The sequence below is a fragment of the Cuculus canorus genome, chromosome 4 (genome assembly GCF_017976375.1).
Source record: "Cuculus canorus isolate bCucCan1 chromosome 4, bCucCan1.pri, whole genome shotgun sequence".
NCBI lineage: Eukaryota > Metazoa > Chordata > Aves > Cuculiformes > Cuculidae > Cuculus > Cuculus canorus.
In genome coordinates this window covers 65,085,839-65,107,720 of record NC_071404.1, presented here as the reverse complement: position 1 = coordinate 65,107,720, position 21,882 = coordinate 65,085,839, and the positions used below count along the sequence as shown (strand labels likewise).

General features: G+C 39.3%; 1 protein-coding gene across 4 annotated transcripts in view; it reads left to right on the top strand.

The window, feature by feature from the left end:
* Window positions 1-21,882, top strand: part of MMAA (metabolism of cobalamin associated A) — a 32,650-nt gene that overhangs the window by 9,551 nt on the left and 1,217 nt on the right. For 3 of the 4 annotated variants that reach the window (XM_054065144.1, XM_054065145.1, XM_054065146.1), the window contains exons 6-7: window positions 202-351; window positions 1,848-9,509. In XM_054065144.1, coding sequence (XP_053921119.1) covers window positions 202-351; window positions 1,848-2,135 — 438 coding nt within the window. In that variant the 3' untranslated portion in view covers window positions 2,136-9,509. Of the gene's footprint in view, window positions 1-201; window positions 352-1,847; window positions 9,510-14,479; window positions 14,556-16,202; window positions 16,372-21,882 lie in introns of those variants that run through there. The other variant, XR_008449622.1, reaches the window with a different exon arrangement.

Sequence of the window (21,882 nt, the reverse complement as noted above, 5' to 3'; positions counted from 1 at the left end):
CTCATGTCAAAGTAGAGTAATAACTAGTAATGACAGAGGCTGTTGGTACTACTCTTGCATGACTAGCACATACACACATGTACACACAAAAGAGTTGGCAACAGCCACCAGAAACTAGAAAAGCACTTAGACCTGCTTTTTGTCATAAATAGGCATGTCACAGTTCTAGGTATTGATGATCTCTCTCCATGTTCCATTTAGGGTATCAAACGGGGTATAATTGAGATGGCAGATCTAGTTGCTATAAATAAAGCTGATGGTGATTTAATTGTGCCTGCACGGAGAATACAGGCTGAATATGTTAGTGCTCTGAAGCTGCTTCGCAAACGTTCAAAGGTTTGGAGACCACAGGTTTGTGTACTTCACTATGGTTTTGGGGGGTGGGTGTGTTTTGTTTTGTTTGGGTCTTGTTTGTGCATTTGGGTTTTTTGTTTGTTCTCCCACTCTCCTCCTCCCCAAAAAGGTGCTGAATGAGTTAGGATTGTTACCGTCTCATCTAGCTGTAGTAGACTCCCTAGCCTCCTTTATAAAAATATCAGTTCTATTTAGTTTTACACTGTGCTAGAAAGTTGATTGCTGCTGTTTCTCTTTCACCTCTGATCTCAAGGTGTGCTGCATGAAACATTGTGAAAGCCAGTCCTGCTCCCTGTGGTTTCAGTCTCAGCACTAGTAGACCTGTTACAAACATTAGTAGGGGTACAAACTTGTTTTGCTTTTTACAAACTATGTGTAAATGTCCCATAAGCTGTTTTTTCCACTTGTGTAACTCTAAAGCCTATGATTGTCTTTGGTCTTTCACTTGTTCATGTGTTTCCTTAACTGCTTTACTTTTTTTTAATTGCTCATGTAATAAAAGATCATGGGCAAGAACCTCATCTATCTGTGTGTGCCTGTCTATGTCTAGATTATTGGAATTCTCATCATGTGGGCCTTCAGTTTTAATGCAGTATCCTGTCTATTAAAAGGCTATGGTAAATTAGTATGGAAAAGATTAGGTACTTTAATATGTATATATAAAGTAAGTGTGCAGACACACTCTCGCTCCCTTTATTTATATATGTGTATATATAAAGGAGGTTTGCTGCACCCTGGTATTAAAATTGACCCATTGAATTAAGTTTAAATTAGCTGGGCCGCTTAAGGCTTAGCCATAATTTTGTAATTTTTGATTCTAGATCTGATGAGAGGTCTTATCCGATAAACATGACTGAAAAGAACTGTTTGAGACCAGTGAATTAAACAAGTTATCAGAAATCTCTCTCTTTCAGTGGTGGTACTATCTGACATCTGGAAGAAAGAAAATATTGATGTGTAGGAGCTGTATCCTGTCAATTAGATTGTGGAAAGAGAGGCTTTAAGAAAAAAAACTGTTCCGTTTGAAAGACCACATTGAATGCCTGAAATATTTTTGGCAGAATGAATTCCTAATGTGGAAATCAAATCCAAAAAATAGTCAAAATACCTCCTTTCTGGAATATTTTAAGTTCAAAAGAGCAGCTACCAGAGGAAATCTACCATAATATGTCATCAACTCCACACTGAAGTAAAATGGCAACTCTGTAGCTTTTAGCTAAAGGATTTATTGAAAATTATTCTCAGTCATCGTACAAGTGGCTGGACTAGGCCTATTTGTCCCAAATACTGTGAATCTTAGGGTCCACTTATGGTTGGTAGAATCCCAATTTAAAAAAAAAAAAAAAGAGAGATAGCACTGCTTAGAGCTTCATGAAGTTTATTGAAGTAAGCTCACCTTACTCATTTCTTAATTTTTGTGCAGTCTACCTGATGCAGTAGTTGAATCCTCAAGCCCAGTAGTTATTTCGCGATAAAAATTCTTTTTTCAACAGGTCGTGCGCATCTCTGCCAAAACTGGAGAAGGTATCTCAGATATGTGGGATAAAATGACAGAATTTCGTGACCTCATGCTCACCAGTGGTGAGTTGATTGCCAAACGACGGAAACAGCAGAAAGTGTGGATGTGGAATCTCATCCAAGAAAATATGTTGGAACATTTCCGGAGTCACTTAGCAGTCAAGGATAAGATTCCACTTCTAGAAGAGAAAGTTCTTAGCGGTGTCTTGTCTCCTGGGCTGGCAGCTGACCTGCTACTGAAAGCATTCAAAGATGGTCTCTAAGCGTTAGATTCTACTTTGTTCTTGTTAAGTGCTTTATGTAAACATAAGCATTAAATACAGTTTTTCTGTGTGTGGATTTGAATGTTTTACTACAGCAGACATAAATAGAACACCTGTCCAGTACTGTGCAAAAAAAAAAATACTGCAGGATTCTGTATATCTGAAGAACATGAAAAATCCACTCACTCAGAGATTGCTACAGACTATATTGGAAAAAAGTACATTTGTAAGTCTTCTATTTGTACATGCTGTAGATCTGTTGGTCAAATATGCATGCCTGTCTCAAAAGTGAGCAATTTGGGGAGGGTGGGAGAGAAAGGTTTGCAGTGGTGCAGAGTTCTGTTCCAATTATGGGACCATCTTAGAGCAGTTGATACTGCAGCTTTCTATTCTAATATAGTATCAGCTGTTGGATTGCTTTTTCTTTATACACCTTGAGTGACAGCAGGAACATTGGACCCCCTGGCAGGACCTAACCACAGTCTTAGTTTAAATAAATTGTATGCGTATAAATAGAATATAGTGATGTTTGGTCCCTGTTTGGAAGCTATACTTAGTTATTACATGCTGTATACTAGGACAATGGAGTTTTAACCATCCCAATTTCTATGTTTAATACAAAAGCAAAATTTAGTCAAGACTTCTTTTTAAATGCAGACATCAAATGGAACAGATGTTATCCATGACATATATGACATCTGTGATGACGTACAGTAGTAAATGTCTTTATACTAGAATAATTGATTCCTATTAATAATGGTTTGAGGTTTTCTGATCTGATTTATGGTTTTTGGATTAAAACAAAAAGTCCAGTTGTGTTTGGGTTTGTTTCCACCCCTTCCACCTTGTAGAAAATGTGACTGCTTACAACCAAAACTGCTTCTTTTTTTAAAATTTCCTTTGAGTACAAATCTAGAGGATGCATTTACCCAAGCTGCGATCAAGAAAGTAGAGCTTATCTGGTACCTACTAAATATGAGGGATAAAGTGGAAAAATGCTGATTTTTGGAAGCCTGGAAGAAACCCAGTAAAATAGCAGGAGATCTTGTGAGTCCTCTTGTTTGCTTACATGAATTGACTTTAAAAAAAAACAAAACATTGGAAGTGATGGGTTTTGTAGTATTGATATTCTAGACACAGACAAAATGACACAGTGTCTTTAATCTTTATTTTAGCTCAGTTTCATCTCTTTGTCTTCCCAAGATTTGTATATATTTCACAGCATTTGAATTCTGGCAACCCGAGTCTGAATTTTTGAGACAATTCTGAGATAGCAGTGAATTATTTTACTTAGATCTACTCTTCTTTTTTCTTTGTTTTTTTTTTTTGTTTTGTTTTTTTTTTTTAAATCCAAGGTGATTTATTTCCTCTTCCTTCCTCTCATCCTGGTTGTTATAATGTGTTCCCAATTAAGTTTACTTTTTCCTGCCAGACCTCTGTGCTTCAGAATTTTCATTCCTGTGTAAGAGTAATTTGGCAGCTGTCAGAAAGATGAATGATTGTTGAAAATGCTGAGGATTTTGTATCCCTTGGTTTGTCAAAGTGGTGCAAATTAAACAATGCAGAAGAAACCTCCATCCACAGTTCTAGCATTTCAGTTATTTTTCACACTGTATGATGATGTCTATATAGTTGTCTGTGTACTCTAAAAATATGAAGTATGACCAGAAAGTAAAAGGCAAACTGCAAGGCAAAGTAGAAATACTTTGCAATTAAAAGCAATGATCCCTATGTGTATTTGTAGTGAAATATTAACAAGGACCATTGTAGTGTTTTGTGAGACACAGCCAAAGCATTTATTAAGAAATTTTGTACCAGTATAGCTGGTTTCCGCCACATAAATTATTAGAACTTCAATGCTCTGACTTCTTTATTTCTGTTTATAAACTTTGTATCCCAAATGAGTAAGTTGGGTTTGCTGCAACCTGTTATGCAGAAGTAGCTGAAGGAATGTTAGGGGGTGGTAGAATCACAGACACTTCATTAAGACCATGCTGAAAAAATGTAGCATTTATATATATTTTTTTCCTATTGAAAAAACAGTCTTTATTGAATATGACAGAAAGTGCCCCAAACCAAAAGCAATGTCTTCTATCCTTTCTGCTTTAAAAATTAACTGTGTTTTGATGGTACCTAATAGAAGAAATGACAGTCAGGTGGAAAATGAATTAATGAGAGCAGCAGAATTTTAACTGGTGAGTTCTCAGTTATTTGATAGTCCATTTATTTCAGGTGACAGTTTTTCAGGGGACTTGATTTGTGCTTATTTGTTAGCTCAAACCCTTATTATTGTCATTACCTTTGTCAGGGGCTGCTATTTTCCTTGTCTGTTGTACGTGAGCTGTCAAGCAAGTAAAACAGCACCTGCAGCTTTGTGTAAATGATGCCTACTCAAGCAGGATACGGTTTACCACTTCTTCAGGATGTTTAATGGATGCAAATCTGTCCATCCACCTAGGCCACTGGCCATCATTGTTTTCTCATTTTGCTGCTTCTTCTCAAGTGTCATTAATTTACTAATGAACACTTTGCAGAAGAGAGTACAATGGCTTAAGCTATTTCTACTTTTCATTCGGCTGCATTTTCTTCTGAAAGTAGAGCATTGATGAAAATTAGTTTGCTTTCTTTGTGTATTCATTTGTGCCTCATACTTCAATAGATAGAGAAGTACACTTATACTGAAAAGGGTCTTTGGAAATGGCACAGTATGTAGGGGCCCTGCTTTGTTTTTCAGTGAGTCCCCAACCCAACTGAAAAGCTGTACTGCGCAAACTATAACCTGAGCCTCACACGCGAGACTGTATCGTTCTGTTATAATGTGTTGCTTTAAGTGGCAGAAAGCTTTTCCTTGATATCTAATCTGGCCTCACCTTTTGTAAGTGAATTACTTCCTGTTATGCACACCTGTTCAGTCTTGAATATTCTTTTTGCATATATTGTTTCTTTATTTGTGAAATCTGCAGTGTCTTGTCTCTCTGTTGGTGGGTCTTGAGATTTTTGGACTGGAGACTGAGCTAAGGAATACTAATGAACTCTTTTATTTTTCAACCTCATGCAGTTTCCTGAAGTTTTCTTTCTTAATGTGGCAAAAGACTATTGACTTGCTCTGTACTGGTGTAAAAATACTTCTTTCCCCTTTTTCCCTTGTGCAGAGTGCTCTGTTGCTTCCCTCTTGGATGCACAGTCAAGAAGTAACATTATCCCTGAGTTAAAATGAGAAACATTTTACAGAGCTTAGTCCTTCCACAAGTATTTCCGCTGGACTGTTCTAAAACAGATATCATTTGAAGAATGATCGAACAGAAGTTGATAAAACATGTATTTAAAGAAAAATCTGTGTTCCTCTGGAACTTATGATTTGGACAATCAACAGTGCAGGCAACAAACAACAGGGTTCCTCTTCCAAAACCTAGTTCGGATACTCCATAGTCACATTCCTTGCAGTTAATTTAAAATAGCCCACCCGCCTCATATTAGAACATTAACACAATTTAGGGATTGAGAATAAAAAAATTCAAATGAAACACTCTTAAGCAATTGTAGTACATATTTAGGATGAAAATATGATAGGCATGCTAGTTTCCCTGCTGCCACACCAAGGTATGGTTCAGCTGGTGAACAAACAGGGTAAAGAGCAGCTGACATTCATGGTGGTCTATGGAGAAGGCAGATTATGGGGCAGCAAAAAGAATGTCTATTTTTCTCTTTTTCTTACATGGGAGCGTAAGAATTATCTTAGACAATTTAGTGGTGAGCCACAGAAATTGATTTGATCCATAGTATTTGCTGAATGAAGTTAAAAAAATGATTAATTCAATTCACTTTTCTGTCTTTTGGATTTTTATGTTACAAGGGACTAGTCTAATACAGACACTTGTCCTTTGGGACTTGGTGGTTTTGTTTATAATAATGCTGTAAGTCGGAGGAAATCTAGAAGTCCTTGTAGTCTGAGTAGATGATTGTTCATTTCTAACAAAGAAGTCACAAGCTTCACTTTTCTGAATGTGTGATGAGATTCCTATATTTTTCCTTAAAATATAATGGCAAAGTGAGTTCCTGCTGTGTGTTACTGTGTCTTCGTTTTCTCTTCAGTTTAGATCTCTTTAACTGTCAGTGTAAAAAAACTGTAGTATAGTTATACACTTTTTCTAATTAATCAAATATTCATAAAGTTAATCAGGGATTAACAATATTTTACTTTGTTTCTTCTATTGCAAGTGACTATTGTAACCTGAAGATTATGACCTATTATAACCTAAAGGCTATTAGAACTTCAGGTGAATGAGCTGACCTGTACCGTAGCAGACTGCAATGGCTGGGGATGTGCAATGTACATATAATAAGATATGCATTGACTGCATGGCTCATAGCATTATAAAGCTGCTCTGCTAAAGGTTTCTCTCAGCCCTAAATCTCTGACACAAAGATCCCATTTGTAGTTTTCGAATTGAAGCCAGCAGAAGACAAGAGTAATGTCAGTTTTTATAATTTGTTGCTTAGCAGCACTGATCAACAGAAGTACAACCTTTTTCTGTAACTTTGGTGAACCCGGGCTGGGACAGAGTTCATCAGCAGAAGACAAGGATTCCTAAAGTTGTGTGAAACTGTTGTTCAGTGTCTGTTAGCAGCACCTGTAGCAAACTGTCTTCTTGACCCCTTCACTACCTTTGCCCTTTAATCTTCTTTCTTTCTCTCATCAGGTCTTAGAAGGAAACAGGCACCATCCTAGGGGTGTGTGGATGGAAAGGTTAGAGACAAGGCAACTGTGCCGAGATGTATTCTGCTGCTTATGGGGAAAAGTTGTTGAGCTGGTTCCCAGGCTGTGATGTCAGACTTTCCTCTCATGGCAGGAGAAACAGACTTTAGCTACCACTGTAAAGATTATTCTTATTTAGAGAAGCGTTTCCAGTATTTTGGAAATTTGATTATAATATTATTTTGGAAATATTATTAGGCAAAATAATCTGTAGGGGAAAGGGAAATTAGGGTGCTAAGATTTCCCTTTACGTCTTTTAAGAGGGATTTTTCAAACTGAATTAGAAGGCGTATTGAATGTGATTGAAAATTATTAGGGATCTGCAGTGAATGTAGCTACAAAGACAATTCCCTTCTCTCTCTTCCGCTTCCCCCTTCTCTTCTATCTGATCAAATCTGCAAGGCCTGTAAAATAAGTGCAAAGAGTAAGTTGCTTGTTTCACCTTACTTCTAAACTGTTAGTTGTTAGTCTAACCAGACAAAGGATCTTTGGTAACATCACAAACTGCATCAATATGCCTTATAATGCCAGAAGCTTAGACTAGGAGTAAAGCTCCTAGTTACTGAGCTCGTTGTCTTTTTACTTCTAGATCAAAGTAAGAAACAGCTGAGTATTTGTATACTTTCTCTGCCAAAAATGTTACAATCCTGAGACATCCATAAAGGTGTGGAAAATAATGCCTTGTCAGTCTGCTGTTTTTCTCCTTCCTCCCCTCTTGCCTCCACTGCTGACTTCTCCTCTCTATCCACACTTAAAGATTTGTTGATAGCTGTTAACAGCAGTATGAGTCAACATATTAAAAGGTCAGCATATGTGTGACGAGTTATGCTCTCGTGTCCCTTCTCTTCTGAAGTTTAAAAACAAACTCTGCTGTTCAGCTATCCTGGTCTCAAAAAGTTAGTGGAGAGGACTAACATTGTGGTAATTGCAAAATTGAGATCCGAATAGTCATTCCAGAAAAGGCAGCGACACAGAAGACTGGTTTCTGTCCTATGTGTCATGTCAAAAGCATGGCAAGTTTATATCTGGCAGAGCTCAATCAGGTAAAATAAACAGCAAACTGGAATGGGAATTACATAACAAATACTACTATTATTTTTTTTTTCAATTGCACAAATCTTAACAAAGCGATCTATCTAGAAGTCTTGACTGCTTCCTGAGACTAAGGAGAATGATTTTCCATGCGCTTGCTTGCTGAACAAAGCAAATTTTGTTACCAAAACAGGATTTCTTTTTTTTTGAGCTGTAAATACAATTTGTCTTCCCAGTGAACAACAGCTGCTAATATTTGATACCTACAGGGTTCAAACCAAGCAGATGAAGCCACGTCCTTAACTTCTGGTTTACAGGAGAAGGAGGGAACTTAAGTCAAAATCAATAAGCTTTTAAAACCAGTTTCAGTAAAACCAAAAAACTTTTTTTGTTATTTGTCAGTGGTGTGATGCAGAATACCTGACTGTGCAGTGGCAATTGGACATGAGTAGTTTTGAAAAGGAATGTTTTAAACTTTTGCTAATTAAGATAATGTTATCTTTCACCTTTCTTTTTAGTTATCCATTAAAATGTGGCATTCTGTTATAAGCAAAAAAGCGTTTTTATCGTGGGACTCTTTAGTGCTGTCATTTCCACATCTGCAACAACCAGGCAGAACATGCCCACTGTGCAGCACTAGCACAACTAAAAGCCACTGAATGTTTTATTTCTGAACCAAGATTAGTCAGTTATTTTGAATTGTGATGTGTTAAATAGGGAAGCCTTAGTTTTGTGTCTGCAGGATGCATGTGGCTTTCAGTTCAGCTACAGATACTGCTGCACACACCCGTTCCCAACACACACAATTCCTTGCTGTGCACTTGCTTATATTAAGAGTGCTACTGTTTCTCCATACCCTGGCATCGGGAAAGGATGGTATTTGAGCATGTGCCCAAGGATGATTGAATAGTGGTCCTAGAATACAGGCTGCCTGAGTTTGTTCCCATTAGGTGAGCCAGTTTTCCAGTTTGGGGGCAGTAAATTTCCTATGCAACGAGACAGGAAATTTCAGGGGGAAACTGGAATAATTAAAATAATCTTGTTTGGTCCATTGCCATCTCTTTCATCTTAGAAAACATTGCTCTGGAGACACACACAGATCCTGTAAATGAGTCTAGTCTGGATAGCTCTCATCTAACACTTTGAACGCGTAGTCCTTAGTGAGCTTTAAAAGTGCAAGGACATTTCTGTGGGACAGTTTGGATGGTTTTGGTTTAATAATTTTTTTTCCTTCGTTGGCTGCTGGTTGAGATTAAGGCTGAACTAAGTGGATCCTCAGGTTAGCGTGGCATTTCTTCACGTAGATTGCATCACAAAATCACCCCAAAAGAAAAGATTTTTGTAAACAATACTCATATAACTTATGAAGAAAAATAAGCATTGCAAATTTGAAATAGAAATTTAAATATTGCACAAGATGGATGGAATTAAGTCTACTCTTTTTTTTTTTCAGTTTCTAAATCTAAAAGCTGTAACATTTTCTCTCCTCCTTAATCCTGCTTCATCTAGAGCGTTTGTAGCAAACCGTCTTGTTTGCATGCCAAGAAATTGCAACGGAGACAAACAAATGACTACAAATGACAAAGGTAAATCCTTTTATTCTGAAAACTTCCTCGCCATCTTCTCGATAACTTCTTGTTCTAGATGATTTTTGATGAAGCGGTGACAGTTTCACAATCGCTTAGAAAGTTTTCTTAAGGATGGCAGTGCTGGAAGGGCAGCAGATGTGACCGGGAACCTGCAGGCTGGCTGCATCCCATCCTTCTCCATGCAATACTGCTGGAGAGCCCTTAGATGGTGCCGTGTAGCAGCTCTCAGCCCTTCAAGACTCGGTTTTTCAGCCTCGCTCCTCCACGGGGTTAAACTCCATCAGGGATGCTTTTGTCCTAGCTGAGAGGTTGCTTTAATAAGCTGGGAAAAGGCTTCCTTAGCCACCGCCGAATTTCTTGACCCACTGATCTTGGGCTACTGATGAAATTTAAACTTTTTTTATATGAAATTGTTGAGCAAAAGAAAATTAATTCCAGGGTGTTGAGTAAATAAGTTGTAGAACCAAAAGTGACCGTTAGGGCCTGTGTGTTTGAATGTTTGTTGGGCACAAGTCAAAGTTTTTGCCCAGGAGAGAAGATGCCCCATTTTGTTTCCTAAGTTTTATACCCAAGCACTTGCTAAGTAATGCACGTTCCTGTCCTTTGTTTTCCACATATACCTGTGGATCCATAGGCCAGGTCTAAAATTTTGCCATAGTTTCATCTGGAGAACATGGATAAGCTGTCTCTGGGCACTGTTAATTAAGATTGGTAAATAAAATACATCAATAGAGATGTAGTAAATATTAAATTCAAACATGGACTTCAATAACTGCTACAATTTAATTCTTATGAGACTTGAATCATGCAAAGCTTAAATATGTGTCAAATATATTGCTGTCTGTCTGTAAAACAAAGTGCTTTTAAACAATAGCTGAAGAATTTTTGAGGGCATATGAGGATCATTGTGGCGGAAGAACAGTGTTCACCCTGGGAAGTTTCTTACATAAATATGGGTGTGGTGGTGTGGCTTTCAGGTTAAATCTTCCATGCTGTGAAACTCGCTTTATTTCTGAAGAATTGAGGATGCAGATTTAGGAATTTGAGTTTTGCTGTCAGTGACAAAGGAATTGCAATGGAATTTCCTCCAGCAGGATGGGTCCCAAGCCATGAAGTAAGTTTTATTTGGAAGCTGTTGGTGACATTATTAATATGAAAGGAGTTATTAGACAACTTTCAAGTACTGTATCGGTATCTAGTCTTTTGTAGTTGAGGCAGAAGAGAAGTGAGATTCTGAACATAAATTGATCTTTGCCCTTTGGAAAAGCGTTAAGTGATTTTTTGTTTTTTGGAATTGGGAGTATAGTCTTTTTTTTTTTTTTTTAATTGTGTGCTTATGCATGTTCCTGTAATCTGTAAATGGATTAGATTGTTTCTCACCTTTTACCACAATTTGAGGTGGTTAAGCCTGGGAATTTTCTGCCAAAGCAAATGAAATAATTCATGTTTTCAGAATGACTTCATTTAGTCATGACTTGTATTTATTTAGAGAGAGTGAGAGAAAGAGCTGGTGTTGTTACAGTCTCTGCTATATTTTTTTAATCTCTGTAACTTCCTATAACCCAACTTTTTTTTTAACCTTTGAAATGTACCAGACTGCATAAACCGAATATCCATTGTGCATTCTGCTTGTGCCAGTAATTTTCATCCTATGGTCTCTGTATGCTGTTGTTTTAGGTGCGTCCTTTGCCATTATGTGAGTTGTTAACATTACCCCGAATTCTGCTGGCATGGAGGTGGGAACAAGTATTGAGGTTTTCTTTCTTATGTGTGGAGAAACTCTGTAGCTGAAATCACTTATAAGTTAAACGTTACTCGGTTGTGACTTGTAAGTTCTTACCTGTGAAAAGGGAATCTTGTAGCTCTGCTTAATGTGTTCCTCCAGCTGCAGCTGAATTTCTGTCGTGTTAAAATACTTAAGCAGCTGCAGCAATGTGTCACCCCGATCTGGCATTTTGCATCATCAAAACTGTGCTCAAATATTTGAACTGAGTAACACACTCCATGAAGCTGAAAGATAGGTGAGCGTCACTACAACTTTACAGAAAAAGAAACAGCACCTGAGAGGTTAAAGAGACTCTGTTATCACGCAGCAAGTCAATGGTGAAGCTGGAATTACAGCTCGGGAGGTTCCTGGCTCATGCTGCACTACAATGCTGTGGAGAAAGGTCATTTCCCAAAATAGTACAGAAGGATCCGTTTGTTATTGATAACAGGGCAACAAAGGGCTCTAAATGTATTAATAGGTCACTGTATAATGTCCTTAATAATACATAATTAGCAACTTTGCAAAGTTGGCTGTACCGCATTTTTCTGGGGCAGCATCACTTCCACAGTTAGTTTTGTCTACTATGCTCTTGATAGGTATTTTTGATTTGGCTCTTCTAACACAACTTTATTTAAAGTACATAGGGGCATTTACAAAGTAGGCATAAATATCCTCCCCATTAATGATCACATTAAACTGTATATTCAACTCGCCTCTCAAAGCAGTACAACACCTCTCCTGCAATCAGTTCGTTTTGTAGAGCAAAGCTCTGTCTGTCTAGGGTGAAAACAGAGGTGATAGAGGATTTTGGTGGCAATGTTTTCCCTGTGTTGTAGGAGGCAGAGCCAGTACTAGAATAACTGGGCAGCTCAGGAGCTGAGGTGCAAGCGTGGGAGCCCACAGAGGTACCAGGTTTGGTGATGGTCTTTAGGCCTTCCAGGGAGGAAGACAAAAACCCCATCCTCACCCAGTGGGACAGGGGAGAGGATGCTGAATCCTTGTGAAGGGTTTTTCGTTGAGATTTGGCCCCAGCCACTTCTCAAATGTCCACAGAGCTGGGGTATCTGGTATGTACTCTGGTGCTTGTAGATAGATTTTTTTTTTTTTTTTTTTTTTCAATACGCCTTTTATAAAATGGTGTTGATCCCCTTTGAACTTACTGGTTTCCTTAGTATACTTACTGAAGCTTTCTGTTTCTTGTTTTTCCTCTAAATGCATTATTTGAACTGCTAGGTTACCTAGCAAATTCAAAATAGTCACTGAGTAGTAAGTATGAAGCTTGAGTTTAGCAAAAAAATAAACGCCTAGATTATCTGCAATTGAAAGAAGAACAAAATGGTGTTTTCTCTCAACCAAGCCTGAAATATTGCAGTGAATAATGGTGGAAAGAAGGACATTCACAGAGCAAATAGTTACCAAATCAGTTTACTCAGCCCTGTTTTGGTTTGCGTTTGGGTGAAGTGCTTCCAAACAGAAAAACACTGGGGGTGTGTTTGCATGAAGTGGAAAACAAAATGTGTGAGGAAAGTTAGGAAACCAGAGCATGTATGGCATACAGAAATGGTGAGGGTGCTGGTCTCTCATCTTTATATCTGCAGATATGTATATTTGAATTAAGAAAGCAATAGGAGCTTTATGTGCTGCATTTGCTTTTTAATGCTTGTTGGTTGAAGTAATTGGATCTATTGTTGTGGGCATTGGGAATGCCAGCTTGGCTCTTGCAGTCACTGACTTGTGAACGTGACCTTCTGGAGGTCAAAACATTGGAGGTCTGGCTCTGTTTAATTCTCAGAGGTACAGTCGTGCTAGTTATTGCTTTGAAATAACAATGTAGATGTTCCCTGCACTTATCTAGTTTGTTATTTGCACTGAATTGTGGGGTGAGTTTTTGTTTTTCTTTTTTTTACTAATTAATCACTTTAACTATTTTCAAGCGACTTCAGTTTCATTGAAGGTTGTTTTTGTTTAAACTGCGATTGAGTTTTCACAACTGAAGTTGGTTAAACAACTGATCAGAGATTGAACTGTAAATGTTAGTCAGTGTTTTTAAGTGATGTTTTGGTACTTCATCGGGCATCCTGCTTTTGTTCCTCCTGGTGATCAAGTCAGCCAGATGCAATCAAACAGTGCCATGTAGGAAAAATGGTGTAGTTTCAGCAGGAGAGACAAAAATAATCTCTTGCAATTGATGCCAAATGATTCAAGGTAGACGCTGATGGCCACATAATTTCAGCTTTGAGCACTTCTGCCTTCCCTCTTAGGCAACTCCAGAGAGACCCAAAGTAAAACATTGTGCAAAAAAGAGACAAATACCTCTTTAGAGTCTCTTAGTTCATTCTCCTGGTCTCGCCATTTGGGCAGTGGGAAGCTTGAGTCCTTGTGGCAGAAAGGGAGGTTTCAGCGTCTGTGTGGCAGACAGACTGCCAGCTTTCTGGCATCAGATGGCTTAGTGGTTTCTCTTGGTATGAATCTTTTCCAGGAGCAAGGGGAGTTGCTGTCAAACCTTAACTTTTGTCCTACAGACCTGTCAAAACATATAGTATTTTAACACCAAGCATGACGTGAAACAACCCGTAGATTTTTGTGACCCATCACCAGATCCTGCTTGATTTATAGCAAAGCAGTCATGGCACTGGTGATTAGATTGCCTCCTGTAAGGTTCCTGGTTGGTTTGGATGGGGATAGTTGAACTTCCTCAGAACCTCTTTATCTCTCCCTAAAGCTCCACTAAGATATAGCTACCACGTTGCCCCTACCAAAAGTTCAATTTGAGCTGATTTAAATGGCACTTTTTTTTTTTTATTTCTGTTGTTGTTATTGTTGGGCTTTTAGTGAATAGCTTTCTTGCCCCACACTACTCCTTAAAATGTTCACATTTCCAGCTGAAATCTGCATCTTTTTGGGTTCTGTGGGTAGGCATACCCTGTCCAGGCAGCGGTGATGTTTTCTGGAATTAGGAGAGTTTAGATGTCCTTAAAACTGGACTTATATTTACAGCAGATTTGAGTGTTTTTATGTCTCGCTAGAGGCCTTATTTTTTCTCTGCTGCTCTGTGGCTTGGTCAGGGCAAGCAACATGCTGTATATCTGCCTGCACTTGTTTGGAATTGATGCGGTGCATTGTGTGTTGTACTCAGATTTACAGCCAGGGTAAAAAGAACAACCACTTGTTACCGTCTTTTTTTTTTTCCCTTCCTCAGTATGTCAAACTGCTCTCTGTTCCTTCAGAAGTGTACTGGACTACTCAGAACCAGGGGAAATGTGCTAAAGAAAACAGTGAGTCTTAAATCAATTGCCACAGGTTTTGTTTTCTTCTGGGTTTTGCATGTCTGACTTGTTTTTGACCAGGGCTTTTTCACTGCTTTATGATAGGTATGAACAACTTGGGTTATAAAAGGTTCTGCAGCTGGAGGGGAGAAGATACAGGGCTGGCAAGATCAAGACTCCCAGCTGTTGTTTAAATAACTTTAAGGGCATAACTCTTTTTTTGAGAGGCCTGTTTGTGGTTAAGTAGTTCAAGGCATTGCTATTAGTCAGGAAACTGGGGTTCCATAGCCCCAACAAAACAAAAATTTAAATTCCTTTACAAATTATCAAATTGTATTTCCCAAAAGCTGAAGAATCCACAGTCAGTCCATTAACTCTAGAGTTAGTGAGTGGGTCTGAGTCTCTAGAAAGAGCACCTTCTATTCAGAAAGACTCGTTTCTTTTAATCTGGATGCTGACACGGGTTGTCTGCAGTTGCTTTTTGTGCTTTTTGTGGAAAAAAAATAATGCTGCTGTTAAAGTGTTAAAAAACCCAGAAGGTCACTGTCCTTACTGTGATATTTAGTGTGTTTGCATTATTTTGTATTTTTAGTAAAGGAAACCCTGTATAGTTGAGCAGACTTATGATAACATATGATAATATAGCAACAGCACAGACAAAATGTGCAGTCAGGGGATGCTGATGGATAATTACTTAAGTAAGGTGTTCATGTTTTGACATTATTTGTGTAAGGAAGAGGGTGGCTCATTGGAAGCGGTGCCCTGAGCACCCTTCCAAGATGTGGGCTTGAATTATGCTGTACTGTTTGATGATAAACAGAAAAAAAAAAGAACCGTATTTTGAACTGGAATTACCTCAAGGTTAACTTCCACACCTTATAAGTTAAGAAAATATGATTGTTTTTCTACAGCCTGCAAACCACGGTGAATGCATTCTCCATTTCCTAGTTAGTTGGCATTAATCTATTTTTGGATCCCTCTCATGTCCAAAATAACCTCAGGCTCTGTCAGGGCACAGCCATATTGAGCTTGTTGGTGAGAAAGTGTTGGTTTGGGGTCCTGCTATAGCTCATTGATTAAAGCCTCAAGCTCCTGCCTCTCCATTCCTGGAGAGTTTTATTGCCAAACTCGGGTGTTGCCACCGGCGTCTCAGGTCCTCCCTTTAATGGCCTGAAACCCAGATGGGGTCATTCAAGTGCTTGATTGTCCATTAATAAGCAAAACTGTGCTCATTATCAAGAATGCCATGGGATGTATCAGTACGGGCAAATGTATGTTGTGCAGACAGGCTGCTGTCCTCGCTTGGGCTGTATCTGCCCAGTGTTCCAGGCTGCCTGCTGGAATTTAAAAGGGTGAGACTTTCTTCCCTCCAGGTTCAGAACAGCTGTCTCTGGATGGGAAGTTTCTCTGTGTTCTCCCACCTTCCCAAGAGATCTTTCAAAGACCGTTAAATAGGTGGGAGAGGATCTTTCATTTAATGTAGATTTCTTCATTTGCTGTCCTATTTATTGCCAGGAAGGAAAGGGGAAACAAGGTTATCATCAGAATTCAAGTTGAATGCTTCCTTGGGATGGTGTGAGATTTTAGATTTCACTTGACTAACATTATTAATTGCATTATTGGGTGTTGCAAGTACTCTTTCTTTTATATTAACAGGAAAGAAGTCTTCAGAAAGTCCCCTTGCGTTACTGGGCCTGTGATGAGAAGATTTGAGGGACTTAGCAGCATTACAGTAGAAGCAGGATAATTGATTTGAGTTTGTTATGACACTGCAACTTGTTACAAGTGGACCACCCTCTGCCAGAATAGAGCGAGAGAAGACAAGGTATGTGCACTTCTGTGAGTACTGTTGGAGTGGAAGTTCTCTGGCTTTCAGTGTTTGCACAGTAAATTCATTGTCAACATACATACAGACAGCAGATCTCAGAGGACTTAGAGGTAAGTACCCTTTCTTTTTTGAGGTTTCTAGAAAGAGCTGCAGAGCTAAGAGATTTTTTGGCCTATCATGAATCAGCAGATGACTTGGGAGGATGTAGTTCCTGGTTGTTTGCCGGTGCCAAGAGTGAGCTCTGAAACCATGCATGCTTTTGGCAGCTAGGGAACATTCACTCTAGAGACTTCAGAGTCTTGATCTCTCTTGGGCTGCCACTGACAGGTTTTGATGGTCTACATTATTTTTATTTGTTTATTAGAAGTAAAAGTTAGGTGTTTCAGTTCCTCTGTTAGTCTAGGCCAGGAAGCTGAAACAGTCCTGTGGGAAACAAGTTTTCTGAACAATACAAAAAACACCCTACCTATTTTGTTTTGGCTCCCTAAACATGGTCTCTAGCACCAAAGAGGAGCCTGGATCTTGCCAAGGTATTGATTGGGTGACAAAATACTAATGACAGCATTCATATGACTTGTGCTGCCGATTGCAAATATAAAAGTTTAGGAACTGGCTATTACAGTGACAGAATCAAAAATCCTGATGGAAGACATCCAGTTTCTAAAAAGCTCAGGAAACCCTCTTTGCGTAAAGGCTTTTTGGGAATCTGATCCAAAGGCATTTGGTCAGAACATGGGGAGTAGCACTCATCGTCAGGAACCACAAATTCTGCTCCACAGGAAATTCTTGTTATTTTAAACTTGTCTAACAGTGAAACATTCCACTGGAAGAAACCTTTGAGCAATCCCAATTTCTGGGTTTTTTTTTTAATTTTTTCTTCTGAAGTGTCGGTCAGTAGCATTGACCCTGAGAATAGGGTATGCTGAAATGAACAGGCCATTCTAGCAGGTTTAGCCCTTTGGAAGTGAACTGCTAAGAGGGTGAGCTTTTCATGTAAGTAGGGAGGACCAGAAGAAGGTATGAGTGATGGTCCCAGGTATGAAGGGGCCTCTGCTTGTGGTGAGAGCAGAGTGAGACTGTCCAACTCAAGGGCCTGCAGCAGGCAGCCCTAAAATAGCTTGGGGACGGCTAATCAGGAACTGGTTTTGCAACACAAGTGGTAAGGGAGGATTTTAGTGTATCACAGCAGCAAACAAAGTACTTTTTAACCTAACAGTTCCACATGTAACTTGTGGAACAATGTGGTGCTGGAGATATGAAGAGGTTTAAGGAAAGGCCAGGTTTGGTGACAACAGGTCAGTCCTGCTCTGTATCATAAGTATTTATGTCTCAGGCAGTCATGTTAGAAATATGTCAAGTGTGATTTACTATGACAGCACCAAAGGGACATAAGTTACCTAAACAGAGCAGAGAAGAAAGCATGGGTGGATTGTCTTTTTGCTGTTGAATTCCTTGTTGTAGGAGTTGAGCTGGGCCAGAATATTGGGAATGTGGTGGAGGGTAGGTCTTGCCAGGTACATGTTCTTCCGTGACTGCAGCATGCCCAGTGCCCGTGAAGCAGCTGGAGTTCAGCACCAGATGAGCGTTGGGCCATTAAGTGGAGTGTGGGGCTGTTGAGTGTGCCAAGACCATCCCCCTGGAGCTGGATACTGCCAAACCTGTACGCTCCGATGAGCTCACAGTCATAAAACAGAACTGCTGCAACCAAGTTAAATAAGGTCCTTTTCAGAGCTTTAGATGATAGGTATGCACATATAAATATATGTAATAACCTTTTGCTGTGCACACGGCATTGTTTTCCTGTTAAAATTGGATGTGAATTAAATTCTATTATGCAGTTATTAGCTTTAATAGACGAGCTATGGGAAAGTAACAATGTGTTTATCCCAAAATGTGTTTATCCATGAAACATGATATCCCAATTTTGGGAAGTGATTAAGTGTACCCTTAATTATACTTTCCTGGTTGGAGGGACTGTTTTTCCGGGCTTTTTCTGTCTTTGAGAAATCTATCACTTTGGACAAGAATGAAATTTGACTGGTAAAAATACAATCTTATCACGTATCACCATATTACCGAATCTTATTTATTTTTAATTGAAATGTCAATGTAAAAGATGCAGTGCATATTTTAAAAACACATTAACATTGTATTTGACTCTTTTCACTAAGTTCCAGGTGTGCATCTCATTAAAAATAGGTAAGTAGGTGTAAAAACATATACCTTAAGACCAGACTTAAGGCTTGCTTCCTAAATATTCCAAGTGTAAGTGGGCATTGCTCTGATAACACCAATTCTGGTACGTTTTAAAAGTGTCACTGGCATTAGTGATAGCCACCAATGTAGGCATATTATTTCAGAATCACACTGTTGGAGGGAGCACTCCTGCAAATGTTTATCTTTACTTATATTCCCATGCTATTTCTAAATATTTTCTCTAATTCAGGAAAAGAAGATACTGTAATTTTATTGCTGAAATGCTTACTGCTTCTAACTGTAATGGAAAGTTAGATAGCGGGAAAGTGTTAATCCCTGCAATACAAGATGTGTATAGTTTATCATAATTTGTTTTGCTGGTTCTAGCAAGAAAATCTGCATTAACCTATCCACACAGTTTTAGAGAAGTTCATCCTGGAAGGAAGCCAAATGACTTTTTGCTTTCTCCTCAAGCAAGACTTGCTCTCAGTCCCCAGCCAACCTCTGTGTGTATGGTGCCTGCACAGCATAAGATATGTGATGGCGTGGAGATGCCCAAGCCTGGCATCAGCCCTTGGGTCTGGCTTTTTGGTAAATTAGTCAGCATTGGACACTGTGCTACTAGTGCTACTTTTGTGGGTGTTCAGGCAGAGCGGAACAGCAAGCCTTTTCTGGGTAGGGGCTATACCAGGCTTGTGTGGTTATTTGTGGCAAAATGGTTAAGGAGGCAGTGAGAGCAAGCCAGGGAAAACATGCTCATATTCATTGATGCAGTTATGCATAAATAGGTTCTGAAGTCCTACTCAGCTATGCGTGACCACGTTAATTACGGCTTTGACCCTCCCAAATGGCTTCCTGTAAAATCCGTTAAATAGCAAATTCTTCAGTATAGCACGTGAATGAACATTCCAGTCTTAAATAACAGGGAATGAATCAAGAAAGTATTTGATATTTTTTTGACCAGCCAGAAAGCGAGAGCTATTTTTGGTTTTGGTCACGTTAGGCTGTGCTGTGAACATTGGCATGAAGGTCTAGGGGCTCAGCGATAGAGAGCATTTTTCTGTTCTTTATTTGAACAGGCACCTTCCCAGAAGAGTAACAATTCAAAACTTGCAGTTCTAGTGAAATGCTGTCTGAGAAGTGCTGGAAAAAAAAGGTATGTGGTGGAAAGTAGAGGACTGAAAAGTAAAGTAGAGCAAAAATACATGCAAACAACAGAGGATACTGCAGGATCTTGAAGTCTTTTTTTCATTAACTGTAGCCTACATTGGAAGAACTGTTGGTTTTGCAGTGTTTTTCGAGTTGTGCTGTATGTTGCATTTTAATCATAGTTGAGGGGGAGGAAAATGGAACAATTAAAAAAAAGAACAAAAAAAACCCAAAGGAAAGCCATCTCCAAGCACGGAATGCCCTCCTTCCCATCTTAAAGAAGGGAAATAGACCATAGAGGCTGCATAAGGCTGCAAAGAAGGGCCATAGCATCACTTTGTGCTCTTGTGCTGTACAGTTGTTGCATTTTTTAGGGGAATTTGGATTTTTTCTGTTTCTTTTTTTTAACGTAATGAAATATTTCCTGTTTCTTTCCACTCCACTACCGCTCAGCTCCAGCTGGAAATTATATTTTCCTTTTTTTCTTAATTTTCTTTTTTCAAATGGTGAGCTCTTAAAAGAGTCGTACATGTAAATGTAGCCACTGCTGGGCTGGGCAAAGACAGCTGTTGTGCACATGTGGAAGCACAACAGCTGCATTTCTGGTGTATTGCCTGGTATCTGGCAACTGGATGGCTTCCTAGTATACACACCATGACATTCCCAAGACTTCAACAACAGGCTCACAAGCCAAGTAAAATTCTGGTCTTTGGTTCAAATGTAACCTGTTAAACAGCGTAGATTTGCCAAGATACGTGTGGCATCCTGACCGGCTTGATGGCAGCAGTGCGATACTCCAGCCGGTGTGTGTTCCTGGGGAAATGGGTAGCCGGCTGCTCCTCGCAACCTCCCACCAGAATTTTTAGACCAAGATTTTTTCAGGGTGTGTGGTGGTAGGATGAGCGGTAACGGTTTTAAGCGGAAAGAGGGAGGATTCAGATTAGACATTAGGATGAAATTCTTCACTACGAGGATTGTGAGGCACTGAAACAGATTTCCCAGAGAACTCATGGATGTCCCATCCCTGGAGGTGTTCAAGGCCAGGTTGGATGGGGCTTTGAGCAACCTGATCCAGTGGGAAGTGTCCCTGCCCATGGTAGGGGGGATTGGTACTGGATGATCTTTAAGGTCCTTTCCAACCCAAACCATTATATGATGATTCTACAATATTTAAAAGCAGCAGGTGGATTTGTTTGGTCAAGATGAATCACCTTGAAGACGCTCACCTTTCTGGGGGTATTGAACTTGGGGCACTAAACCCACTCCCATCCCTTTTCCAGGGGCTCCTGCTGGACACTCAGGCCATGGTACCCCACATCCAAGGTTCACTGTCACTTCTGAGATTTTCAGGTGCCTCGCTGTCTTTTCTAAAACTTTGGAACAAAAAGACTATGCTTCTTTCCATGCAGATTATTTGGGTGCCTCTGCAATGAAAAGAGGACCACTTATTGCAGCAACCCAGGCACTCTAGTGCTCGGCAGTCCTCTGGCAGGAGTGCTTGTGCTAATGTTTTATTAGCTCTCAGAAAACATATAGCAGGAAAGAGGCTGCTGCAGGGTCTGCCTGAGCTCTGACCCCTCGGGCAAGAGGCTGGATTGCTTTTACAGCCAGTACTTAACCTTGCTCCCGAGACTTGTCAACAAGGAGACCAATTAGCAGCAGATATGATGGCAGATGATATAATGCAGGTGTCTGTCTGTTAGAAACACAACTGATATATTTTTAACGACACTCATATTTTAAAATATGTCTCTGCATAAATGATGCCATCCCTGCAAGAAAGCAGAACAGTCAAGTGTTTCAGAAAATGTTAGTGTTTTGGGTTTTGGGTTTTTTTTTTTTTCCCCCTGAAGTCTCTCTTCTAATCCTTATACTGCTGGGCTCATGACTATGGCCAGTGTAGTATTATAAGCAATAATTCTGCTTGAAAATGTCCTATTTTAAGGTAATTATTATTTTTCATTAACATATACAGCATATTAAAAATATATGTAGATGCAGAATGAAAACAGGGCAGTTCATGCTTGTCCTGAGTGGATCAGTACACGAACTGGGATGTTGTCTATCATCACACATGTATATTGGTGTATATATCAGAAGAGACAGGGAAGGTTGAGTTAATTGATTTGAAATTGTGCAGGTCTACAAGCATATTATAGCCAC